This window comes from Strigops habroptila, chromosome 2 (genome assembly GCF_004027225.2).
Source record: "Strigops habroptila isolate Jane chromosome 2, bStrHab1.2.pri, whole genome shotgun sequence".
In the NCBI taxonomy this organism is placed as follows: Eukaryota; Metazoa; Chordata; class Aves; order Psittaciformes; family Psittacidae; genus Strigops; species Strigops habroptila.
In genome coordinates, this window is record NC_044278.2 from 92,170,298 (window position 1) to 92,182,809 (window position 12,512).

The 12,512-nt window shown below is 45.0% G+C and overlaps 1 protein-coding gene across 1 annotated transcript in view; it reads left to right on the top strand.

Moving 5' to 3' along the window:
• The first annotated feature begins 5,545 nt into the window (after positions 1–5,545).
• Positions 5,546–12,512, top strand: part of DGKH (diacylglycerol kinase eta) — a 164,271-nt gene continuing 157,304 nt past the window's right edge. The window contains exon 1 of the mRNA XM_030476669.1: positions 5,546–5,725. Coding sequence (XP_030332529.1) covers positions 5,669–5,725 — 57 coding nt within the window. The 5' untranslated portion in view covers positions 5,546–5,668. The remainder of the gene's footprint in view (positions 5,726–12,512) is intronic.

Below are 12,512 nucleotides of genomic sequence, written 5' to 3' on the forward strand. Positions count from 1 at the left end.
TTGGTTCCGTTCTTGTATTATGAAGTGAAACTTTTAAAAAGGAGAAAAAGGAGGAACTCAGGAATTACTGATTCATCACAGAAAGTCCAGTCCTTCACAAAATAACAATAAACTGTTTCATCATAGAATCATAGACTGGTTTGGGTTGGAAGGGATCTTAAGGATCATCTAGTTCCAACCTCCCTGCCATGGGCTTTGTAAGCACTTAGAAGATAACAGGAAGGGTTGTAACAAATACAGGTTTTTCAAGGACAAATAATGTCAAACAAAGCAGGCCTGTGGATGGGGTAGATGCATGTACATGGATTTACTAAAGCTTTTGACACTGGTGTGACATTTTCCTAGGAAGCCATGTTTCAGCTGAAATATTCCCTGGAGCTCACAGATCCAGTGACACACAGTCAACAGGAGGAAGCCCTGCTTCAAACACAGGCTGGATGGATGCTTCAATCCTCATTAATGGTCAGGATGATCATCCAAGGAGCATGTTCATCACACGTGGACAAACCCAGGCTGATGTTATTTAAAGTAAGGCCTCAGCTGGGGCATGGTTCCTGATAGGCACTGCATGTTAAGCAAGGCACTGGCAATGCCTTTGGAAGTGTGAGCTGAGAGGTCAAAGGTGAGAATGAAATTGGGCTGGTTTAGGGTAGAAATGTGTGACAACAGCCCCCAAATGCACCAAAAGGAATGAAGCAACAAGGAATGGGTTCTCTGTACTCATGGGGGATGAGATGAAAACTGCAGCACAGCAGATTTGGGTCATTCACTGACTACATTCTCTAGCGAGGATATAAAACCCTGGTCATCGGGGTTTGGACTGGCAATACCATTTGAGGATAGTTTGGATACAGTTGGTGCTGTCTCACGTCAAGCAATTGGAGTAAATGACTCTTTCCAAAGGTATTTTTATGAAACCATCCATGGCAAGCTAGAATGCCTCAAATTTGGTTCAGCAATATCCTTAAGTAAATGTATTGGTACGTGCCCTCAGCCAGGGGCACTGGCAGAGGTCACAGCCATCTGTGCTTTCATGCCATTTTTCTGCTGACTTTCAGGGTACCTCTTGCAACTGCAGCAGCAAGTCAGGGTGGCCAGAAGGGTGGGATGACAAGCATACCCCTTCCAGATGTCTCTGAATGAAGTCCATAAGGGAAAACACACTTCGGCCCTGTTAGCTCCTGGTGCTGCCTCTCAGAAGGGGGCATTGAGTTGGTTGTCCACACCAGCATGTCAAGCAGGAGATGCTGACACTGGGAGGGGAAAACTGGGAAGGAGAAATAGAAGTGGTGGGTGGGCAATGAAGTGGCTGGTGGATTGTCCTTCCATGGCTCTGCTGTTGCTCCAGTAAAACACTTTTTCCCAAGGTTTTTTCCTCACTGTGATTTTTTCTTCCGAAAGCTGTTCATTTAGAAAATAGACAAATTTCTGCCAGCTGCATAAATAATTTCCCCCTTGTAAAACCCAGAACTCCAGGGAATTATTTAAAAGCATCCTGTCTCTTACAGGTACGTGCAGAAGTGGCTATTAGAGTAACAAGAGTAATAATAAAAATGAAAAGAGAATATACATGGTATGAATGAGAACTGCAGGCTAAAAACATTTCTTCGGTGCCTTGCCAAAGGTTCCAAGCATCAGGCATGGTAAACTGGGAGAAATAAAGTATTTCTACAACAGAAAGTAGTGGGTTTCAAGGCAGTGATCAGGATTTTGTGTATAAATGTTACCGAAAAAATATACCTTAATCTTTTAAATGTTTTTCTTAACTCGTTCTGTTGCTTCAGGGAAAGGTTACCAAATTGAGGAGCATGTGTGTTTTCCTCTGCTTTTAATACATTTATCATTTTAATGACCCACTGCAGGTTGTTACTACTTGTCTGTCTGGCAGGAACTACCCAACTACCATGTTGCTGAAATCCTACCTTCAAATGTTATGCAAAATTATTTACAGGAAAAAACCCAGCATATTTACAATGAAGAGAATGAACAACAACATTTCTTTGAGGAATTTACTCAAATTAGCCTTGCATACTATGTGCCAAGAAAAGAAGGAAGATTCACATTAGCATAAATTGGTGAAAATTAGGGTATACTCTTTATGTGATACACGCTAAAGGCAATGCTGGTGGAAAAATGAAAATAAATAAATAAATTAAAAGTAAAAAAGCTCATTTTTATAATGTTTTTCTACCTCAAATTAGGAAAAACCCAGCAAGTTCCTTTTTTACCCACCAGGGACTGGAAATACTTAAAGAGGTGGGGACTTCCTTGTGAATGTCTAAGCACAGCACTGGCATCAAAAGCTGTATGTTTCAGTGTGTCCAATATATCCAAAATATTTTGCTCAGAAAAGGCAGTCATGTGTTACTATTTGTAATGTGCTTCATGTAAAAAAAATGTCAATAATGAAACATTCCCTGTGTTGATCCAGTTTTCACTGAATCATTAAGGGCAGGGAACAGAAGAGGCAGAGGGAGAGGAGGCATCACGGAACACAGTAGGTGGAGCAGACTACCAAGAAATTCAACCCCACGTGTCTAGACTAAGTTGGAAAACTTGAAAAGAATAAAACCCCCAAACAATCCGAACAAACAACATGACTTGGCACAAAATCAGAAATTAGAATTAAATGAAACCAACCCTCAGGCTGTGCTGGAGATGTTTTGATGCAGTTTGGAAGATGAGCTAGGAGAATCACTGTCTATTCCCAAGCTGGTTGTGAAGACCTGCCTTCGGTGAGCTCTTCTCCCAGCCCAGTGTTCCCATCTTCTCAAGGGGACAGTTGGTTACTCCTCGTTTCAGCAGGCAGCTTCTTTACCCCTCACTAACAAAGCTTATCCTTGCCTCAGGCCTGACTTAGTTCTCATGCCCTTCTGTAAATGTGGCAGCACGACCCTGAACAACCACAAAAATAATCCTGTGATTCTGATATCTGTCCTCAAATTCCACGTTGGCTTTGACAGAATTATGTTTTTCAGCAAAGTACTTTGCCCATGGTTTTCAGTTAGTTCAGCCAAGCAGCACACAGATCTTGGTGTTGGCAGAAACTGTGCTCGGTGACCTGGGGAGCAGAGCTCATGTGCAGGGAAATCATATAGGACAGGGCTCCTCAATGAAGGCCATAATCTTTCTTCTACATGGAAAGAAGGGAAAAATCAAATTTGCCATTTAAAAGCCTGAAAGGGCAGCAGGGCTGAGCTGAAGTTGCATTGCACGGGTTCCATTTAGACCTATCAGGATCTGTGCAGCAGCTGATGTCTGCCCTCCTTATCCAACAAGACCTTGAAATGTACCTTCAACCTAAGCAGGTTGTTGTAATCTTCTGGGGCCTATACTAGCTTTCCACTTATGGAAACCAAGCTTTGAACTCCAGGGGATGAAATGAGGTGAATGTAATTATGTATCTCATCACAGGTACAAGATTCAGGGCACATGAAACAGAAAATAGGGCTGAAGGCACAGCAAGAATCTGAATTTCAGGGCAGAAGTGTACATATAGTGCTTGAGCTGAAGGAGTAACTTCAAATTGCTTAAAGTTCCTGTATATGAGTTTTCAGTTTTTGTGGTTCAGCAAGCAAGGAAACACGAGGTGCCAGCATGACATATATTTCATGGCAGGCTACTTTCACCACAAAGCCCAGCATGGCCAAGGCTAAAGAGGCCAGATGTCGAGAGGTGTAAACAACCATCACGTGAGATCCTCCGGTGCATCATGAGGAAAGAAGGGGAGCTGACTAATCTTACTCTGACACTCGCCTTTATATGTAAAGCCCTTTATAGTATGACATTCCTCAGCAGTGTCTCACACACAGAGGACAAAGGGAAGAAGACCAGACATCCCTGGTCAACTGTTGCTCACTGTCAGCTTTAGAAAGCTGCCTTCCAAAAAGCAAAAAGCTCTGGGTCATCTTGTTTCCTTCCCTCTGAGGTTACCCTCTTACCATCAGAGCAGTTCATCAACAGACCACTGATAAACTTATTATCAACAAAAATAGTTCCTTTTTCTACTGCTGGAAGAAATGCAACAATTTCAGTTCCTCAAATGAGCTATACTGGGGTGGCACTTGTTTGGGCCTGGCCTAGGGGTACACCATCTTAACTTATGGGATTTTTCTGTTGGCTTAGTTAAATGCATAGATAAGACTTCATCGTTATTCAGCAGTGGAGCTACTTTTTGTAAATCAACAATGTATTTTGCAAAAGAGGGAGCTCACGTTGCAGTGTGCCATTTTTTTCTTTTTTTTGTATGAAAAAGCTTTAAAGCATGAAGAAAATTAATATATCTTTAAATTAAACTCCTATAAATACAAATTACTTTCTTTTTTCTTGCGAAATCAATCTCCTTTTCTGGTATTTGCATTTATCAAATAGGTGACCCAGAGATTACTTTTTGTAATCAAGCATGATGGCTGCAAATCCAAAAGGCAGGCAGGAATGAAAAGGAATACAGAAAGACTGGGGTGAAGAACACCATTATTTTGGATGGCGATTGAGCTTCATTTTCTCATTCTCTCTTCCAGTACTACTCTGTCACATATCCCGCTACTCTGCAACAACAGGGAGAAATGAATGAGTGAAAATGTTGAGTTTGTTGGAGACACAAGCTCCACATAAAGTGTTGTAATGCACTGGTTGGTGTTCAAGGTTATCCTGGTACCCAGTAAACTGAGAAGACTGAAGTATACACACTCTATAAATTAATTTTTATTATTTATTATTTTATTAATTATTAATTAATTAAAGGCATGATGGAGGGCAGAGAAATCCTGCTACTCCATAAGGCAGGTGTGACGGCCCTGGAAATGAAAGGCACCCCGTGTGGGACATGGCCTACACATCCACGCTGTCTTCTCTGCAGTGGCCATACCACGTTCCCAGGTCTGAAGTATGTCTTGAGGCTCCTGTGGGACCACCCGGCGCCTCTGTGGAGGAAAGAAGCTGCCCAAAGAGTGCTAAGGTGTGAAGAACCCCGCTCTCAGAGCCTTCCTGCGGGGCACCCTCCGCGCCAGGACCCGACCTTGACGCCTCCTGTCCAGCAGAGAGGGCTCGGCTCGGAGCAGAGTGATGCGCAAAGAGACCCCGCTCTCCGCCTCGCTCCGAGCCGGCGGGGCTCGGGGAGAGGGAAGGATGCATAACCCCGTGGGGTGTCAGCGGTCCCGGCGCACCGAGGGGGCTTCCTCTATCCTCGCCCGCCGGCCTCGCGGCGCAGACAGCCGAAGCGGCTGTAAACCGGCTTATGCCCAAGGCGATTTGCCCGTAATCCGTCGGGCTTCCCGGGGCGGGGTGGGTTGGGTCGGGTAGGGGGGCCGGGGAGCCCCAGGGGCGGCGGTGGGGCGGGCTCGGGCCGCGCACCGGAGGATGCGGTGGCGATGTGAGCGGCGCGGCAGCTGCGGGCCGGCTCCCCCGGGAGCGGGGCTGAGCCCGGGGACCGTGGGAGGGAGACGAGCCGGGCGGGGAGGGCGGGAGGGAGCGATGGAGGAGGGGGCCTGGACGGGGCCGGCGGAGAAAAAGGGAGGAGCGGGGCCGGGGAGGAGGGAGGAGAGCTGCGCTGCGGACGCGCTGCCGGCCCGAGGAGCGGCAGCGGCAGGAGGGAAACGCAGCTCCGCGTAACCTGCGCCGCTGCCCGCCGGCGCTCTCCCCGCGGAGGTCGGGGACCTGCTGCGGGGGGATGGAGCAGCATGGGTACCCTTCCTATAGCGCCCGCAGCCCCGCCTGGGAGGAACTGGTAGGTATATGCGTGCCTCGCCGGCTGCACAGGCATTTCCTACCCTTTTTCCTGCCTGCATTGTTCAACCGGGGGGTCGAGCTGTCATCCTTATCGGTGCTCCCCCCGCTCGCCCCCGCCCCTTCCCTTCTTCCGACCCCGCTCCGCGGCAGCGCCCGGCCGCCGGCTTCCGTCCCCTCCCCGCGGGGATGGGGGGTGGGAGCCTTTCCCCCCCATCGTGTCCGGCTATTTGCTGGCTGGCTCGTCCCTCAGGGGGACGGGGAGTTCATCACCCGTTCTGAGTTTCACTGCCCGGGTGGAAAGCCTTGGGTTAGCACCAAGAGCCTTGTCTCCAACTTTGCCGGGGCGGGAGGATTGGATGGTGATACCATTAAACGCCTTCTCTTAGCACAGCAAAAGCAAAGTCCAGCGTTGGGAGGCAGTTTCCAGAACGAGACACTTCTTTTTCCCCTTCTCCTTCTATAGCCAGGTTGGGGATCACTCCTGTCACGGCAGCAAAGCAGGCCAGGGCTGGGGTCCCCCGATGCTACCCTTACTTTGGGGATGCGGGAAGGGAGGGGAGCGCCTGAACTGGCCAGGAGGAAAGCTGCGGTGCAGTGGCTTTGTGGTTTGTTTAAGCAACTCGGAGACCCTCCTTCCAACTGAAGGAAATCATGTCACCAGCATCCTCAGCCGGCGATAAAATCAGATTTCCCTTTTCAGGGCTGTCTGGTCCCGCTCTTGGGCTTTTCTCCATTGTGCAAACACACACACACATCAGGCAGGGACAGCTAAAAATAGGCTTTGGGTAGCTGCTTGGGAGATTTCAGGCTATCTGAAAGGTCAAGGCTAGGCTGTCTCTGGCCCTGAACCTGGTGAGGTGACGTGAAGCATGGACCCATGCCACTGCCAGTCTCCCCTTTAGATGGCTGTGCCATGTTTTGCTAACTCGTTGAGTTGGTCCAGAGCCCCTGGTTTTACTTGTAAACCCAGTTTTAAAGAGCAGCCGCATGAGAGCCATACTTTGCCTGGCTCAGTGTGCTTGCTCCCAGGAAAGCAGCAGCCCAGCCCTGGAAATACCCAGGGTGAACTAGGTTCACCCCCTTCCCTGTTAGGATTTGTAGCCCTCCCAAGTACATTTTTACGAGCCTCATTTTTGTTGTGAATTTGAACATCCCCCCTCACTGCCCTCTGCAGTCCTCCAGCCCCAGAGCTGCTGCTGGAGATGCAGCTGTGATAGGGAAAACAGCTGTATGCGTGTTCCGGTAACATGGAGCTGACACCGAAAGGATCAGGCAAGGGAAACCCGAGATTTTTGCCTGGAGAGATGAAGACATCGTGGGAGGAAGGCAGCAAAGCTGATTCCCGTGAACGCATTATCCTATTAAACGGTGACATTTAAATTGGCTGCCGTCATCTGAAAGTCAGCTGAAACTCGAGAGGCTGATGGATTGCAGCCCCTCCACTTGGAAATGCAGAGTCCTGGCTGAAGCATCCAAACCCGTTTCCTTCTGTGCACAGGGCTCAGATAAACAAGGAGCACATCTTCTTTTTCTTCATTTCCCCCTCCCCCAGTAAGCGCCAGGATCTGGGTCATGTTTATCATTTCATTGCTGCATTTGTTAGAGTACATCCATGAATGCAGTTTTAATGTTAACCACTGTACTGATTTCCTTTACAAGACTCTATTTTCAGCTAAACCACTCAATCCTTTACCTGATAACCTGCTGGTAAAATACACAGTCTTTGTGGCAAAAGCGACATCATTCTTTGAATCTGCTCGTGAGCTGGCTTTTTATTATGATGGGGGCAAAAAGGAGGTGAAGAACTGCATGATGAAGGGAAAAACAAAAGTGCCTGGAACTCTCCCTCACTCTCAAAACACAGAAAAAGAGTAGCAGGACAGAAGCAGCTATCTATTACAGGTTTTGAGTCTGTGCAAGTTTGTTACCTATGCAAATTGTCAGAAGTCATTGGGAGGTGCTCTTCCTGTAGCTGTTCTGAGAAATAAGTGATGGACACCGAATGGAGCCACAACTTCTCCCTTGCCTGTCAGGGCTGGACTTGTCTGTGTGCAGTTTCAAATTTCTATAAAATCGTTTCCTTAACTCGCAGCTCACTTTCGAATGGAAAACCTCTTCCTGACTCCACTAAGAGTTGCCATTAGACCCTCCACGATGGAGTTCAATAAAAGTAACAAAAATGTAAGGCTCATCCTGCATTCTTCTAAGAGAGATTCAGTGGCTTTGTACTCAAAATATATGTAATATAAGTCTTACAAAGGTCTAGACCTGACTTTCGTATTTTATATGAGACTTGAGTCTTGAGTTTAACTTTCCTTCGAAATGCACAGATGGGTCCTAACACATTTACAAAACAACACTTTATTTTGACAACCTCCACTGGTTTACACCTTTTCACTCTGAAGTGTACAACACGTTTTTGTAACCTACAGATTACAGGATTGTCTCGGCTACTCCTGAAAGAGCTTTGAGCAATGTAGTTACTCTCTTTAATAGTGGTATGCATACATTTTGCTATATTTTGGCTTCCCCTTTGGTAAGTAAGGAAGCCAAGAAAGAATAACATGGGTAACTCGATCTACAGAGGGAGTTCAGACAGGCAGATCTGAAACTAATTTGCTCAGAGTGGGGAGCCCAGCTAAAAACTATAGTTATCACTAACCACCGAAATTGAGAAAGATCGAATAAAAACTTAAACATGATGAACACTGTTAACCTGACACAGATACCGCTATTCATCCTCTTTTTGAGGTGGAGGAAAAAAAATCATTGCCCTTCAGGTTATTGATTCCAAAGTGACCTAGAGAAAAAGAAGTAAATAAGCTTGTTGCAAAGGGAAACAATAGTAGAGCTGGAATAATTTATGTTCCTGGAATCAAATAATGCGTTAGTCTGCATTATAATCTCCAGTGCAGCTAGAGTGCACGTGTAGTTGGATTCTTTTCTACATCACATATGCATTTTAGTGACACATATTCTATCATTGGAACTGGATGTGGTCGAGTTAAAACATTCTCACAGTGCATATATATACCCAGCACTTCTGGATTCTTTGAATTTAAAGGGCAGCTCATCAGCTGATACCAATTGCCATAGCACAAATTATGTTAGTGGAACTGTTCTGTATCAGTTGCTATCTCCCTTTAAATACCAACATTTCTTTACGCTTTTCACCAGTGTTCCCTTGCTTCAGTTAGGAAACTAAAGGTAATTACTAAGAAGAGTGAAATCGAGTATATTAAATGCAAGACACAGCGCATGCAAATACTGTATGTGTTTTTAATGGTTGCATATAGCCCCATATTCTTTGAGAGCCTGGCTCACAAAAGTCTAATGGTATCATTTGTACCACAGTATTCATAGCTGAATATTCACTGAGCTGAAATGTTCTATTCAGTATTTCTCATACTGAGTCTGATAGAGATCACCTGGGAAAATTTCAGCTGTGAGATGAAGGGATGCAAGTCAAGTTGGCAGTCCTTACTGAGGTGAAGTTATCGTGGCTATCTTAGGCAGCTTTACCTGGGTAAAGGCTGGAACGGGACCCTGATTATCTAACTATTAATACCTCTGAAAAGAAAAAGAAGTGGAAACAGTGAGATCTTTTAAACTGTCTTTGTGCATGGCAATATATATGTTTGTAGAAACAACTTTATATGCGGACGTGAATGAATAACTTGGGTACTTTCAAGAACGCTTAACACTTGCTTGGTTCCTCCATCTTGAAGAACTCTGTAAACATTAGGTGACTGTGGATTTTAGAGCCTGTAATTACACAGATTCCACTACGTACTTCACAGAAACCATATTCTCATTGAACTGTACTTGCAGGACATCTCCTATCATTTGTAGATTTAGGTTAATACTACTAAAATCTTCACATTAGGTAACCTGAAAGAACATTCCTAGTACTTCTTTTTTTCATCGCACTCTGAAGTTTATCAAGATATGATGGAAGAGACTTGCTTGGAAGTGAAAGGCTGGTGCATTCTCTCCTCTTAACCCAATTTTTGTGTTTGGTCAGTCAGAAGAGAGGAAGATCACAATAGGATAGCCCATGTGAGGACCCATGATGCCCTCTGTGACGTGCAAAAGGTGTGAAGTCAGGGCTGTTAGTTAAGCTCTGAAAGGGGACAGAAGTTGAAGAATTGTGTTTATTGCCCATTTCACCTACAGATAGTCTTTTACCAGCTTCTATGTATTTGAGATGAAATCTAGTGAAGGAAGTTTGAGCTGGCTCTACAGATACCTAAGGAGATCTCCAACTCCTATGCTGGCATTGTAATAAGCCACTTGATGTCACAGGAGCTGTTAGATATAAAAACTAAATTAGTAACTTTGTTAGGAAGAAATTCTTCCCTGTGAGGGTGTTGAGGCGCTGGCACAGGTTGCCCAGAGAAGCTGTGGCTGCCCCATCCCTGGCAGTGTTCAGGCCAGGCTGGACGGGGCTTGAAGCAACCTGGTCTAGTGGAAGGTGTCCCTGCCCATGGCAGGGGGTTGGAACTGGATGAGCTTTAAGGTCCCTTCCAACCCAAACCATTCTATGATTCTACTTTTTCACCTAACAATGACGAAACAATGTATTTACATCCATTGCTAAATGGTCCAATGTTTTCCAGAATTAAAGACAAATTTTTAAATTAGCTTGCAGTGTAACCACTTGTGAAAGCAGTTCGAAAACAAACCAGGTTAGTGTCTTGCTCTGGAAAATACTGGTGCTGTGCATTTATGATTCCAAAACTCCAGTGGAAGGCTGTATTTTGGAAATACACTTTCACCTCCTACCATTTTTAGGATTGAGGTCTAAATAATATAGGGAACAAGCAACCAGATGATATTTTATTAAAAAAAAACCAAACAAACCCAAAGCCCCAAAGGTACAAATTTGGGACTCAATCAATGGAGTCAACTTCACGATCTCCCTGAATTCAAACATCCTAATCCCAATTTATACACTTCAGCAATATGCTGTCTTTGTGTGCCTTTACCTCGCACTCTCTCATCTCTCCTTTTCGACTGAATTTGGAAAGGTATTCATTGGGTGAAACGTCTACTTGAAACCAATTTTGCATGTGACTTCACCCAGGATCCTAGTCCTGTGATACAAACACATAGCAGTCGCATGCACCGATATTTTGAATGCTTTTTTTAGTATGGGAACAAATCTAACAGTAACTAGTGTTGTCCAGCTAGTGCTGTTTAATTCAGTTGAATTAAATGGAGTTCTTCAGTCCTACTGGTGTTCTGTTAGCACTAAGTGTTCTTCAAATCACAGTCATGGTGATGCAATACATGTTAGCATGAATTAGAAAACTCTGTCATCTTGTCCTCTTGCAATGTTCAATTGTCATTTACCTTCAAAAGTCTCAAGGAATTGCAGTGAGACGTTTTCTGGTGTAATTTGCTGTTCCTGAAATTAAGGTGGAGGAGGAAGGGAGGGTGGAAAGAATAAGTATCCGTAAATATTCCTTTTAACGTATCTTTCTTCCCAGCTGTGCCCTAGATTAATTCACTGACAGCAGTACACGCTTGTGCTTGCCCAAGTTTGATCCCATGTTTTTGAAAAAGGAGAACTCCCTCTCAGGTGAAGAGTGAAACAAGACAGGAAACATCCCTTAGTTTCACAAATATTCTGTAAGGAGACTGGACGATATGAGAACTTCATCTGTTTTGATATGTGGTACTGATGGTAGGATTTAGGCCCTATTGTTATTCTAAGAGGGAATACAGGTAAAATGATAAAAATTAATTTAAAATATAATTTAATACTAATTTTATTTTTTTAATGTATTTTTTGACATGTTTTAAAATAAAACTTAGTAGTTAAGTGATTCTGTGTGGAGGAGGGTAGCAGAATCACAGTTGAAGTACCTGGTGCAGTAACACAGTATTATGCCACAAGACCTGCATGGCTTCATGGAAATATTTAAATTTCCCTACTGTGAATAAAAGTCTCAATAAAAGAGATGGGATACGCTAGTTTATATGAAATTCAGGTGGTGGCAAGGTGTCTGCCGTGTAGGATAGGATGAACACTACAGCTTTGTTTTTGTTTCTCATTAACTGCCTTGTATTTAGGTACTGCAGCATTCTATTAGCATATTAAGAGATGTCAGTTCCCTTTCTAGAAATATAAATAGAATTGTGGGGATATGGAAGCCACAAGTATTGATTGCTTTCTTATGTTTAATCCGGTCCATGCAGCTAGGGGCTGTGTGTTTTATTTAGTATTGCTGTGATTTAAATGCTTATTTTGAACACTGACTACATACAAACCACAATCATTTCGAAGTCCCACAATTCAGAACATGTGGTGACATTTCAAGATCGTGCGAGCTGCCAGATCTGAGATTAAAAGAGAAAACTGACCCTTTCTTTTCCCAGAAGAAAAGGCTCCTCTTTTACAAAGAAAAAAAAAGAACGGAGTAAGAAGAAAATTTAAACTAATAGGAGAAAATAACTGGAAAGCAATGCGTGCATTTACCAAAACTGCTCACTGCTTTGACGCTGAAGGATACCACAGGATGGACCGGCCGGAGGCACAAATAAGGAGGAACCCATCGCGTTAGATGCCGTCCACCCAGTCCCCAAAAGCTGTGCTGTGCTCCCACGGCAGAGCAGCACGGTCCCCGGCCGGACAGGGGGTGGGCAGCCGGCGGGCTCGCTGTGCTGCCGTGGAACTCTTACAACTCGGCTTCCCCCCTCTGAACCACGCGGGACTGCCGTTCCGTGGGGACGCCCGGGCAGCTGCGCGGGTCGCGGGGGGACTCTCGCCCGCTTCGCCC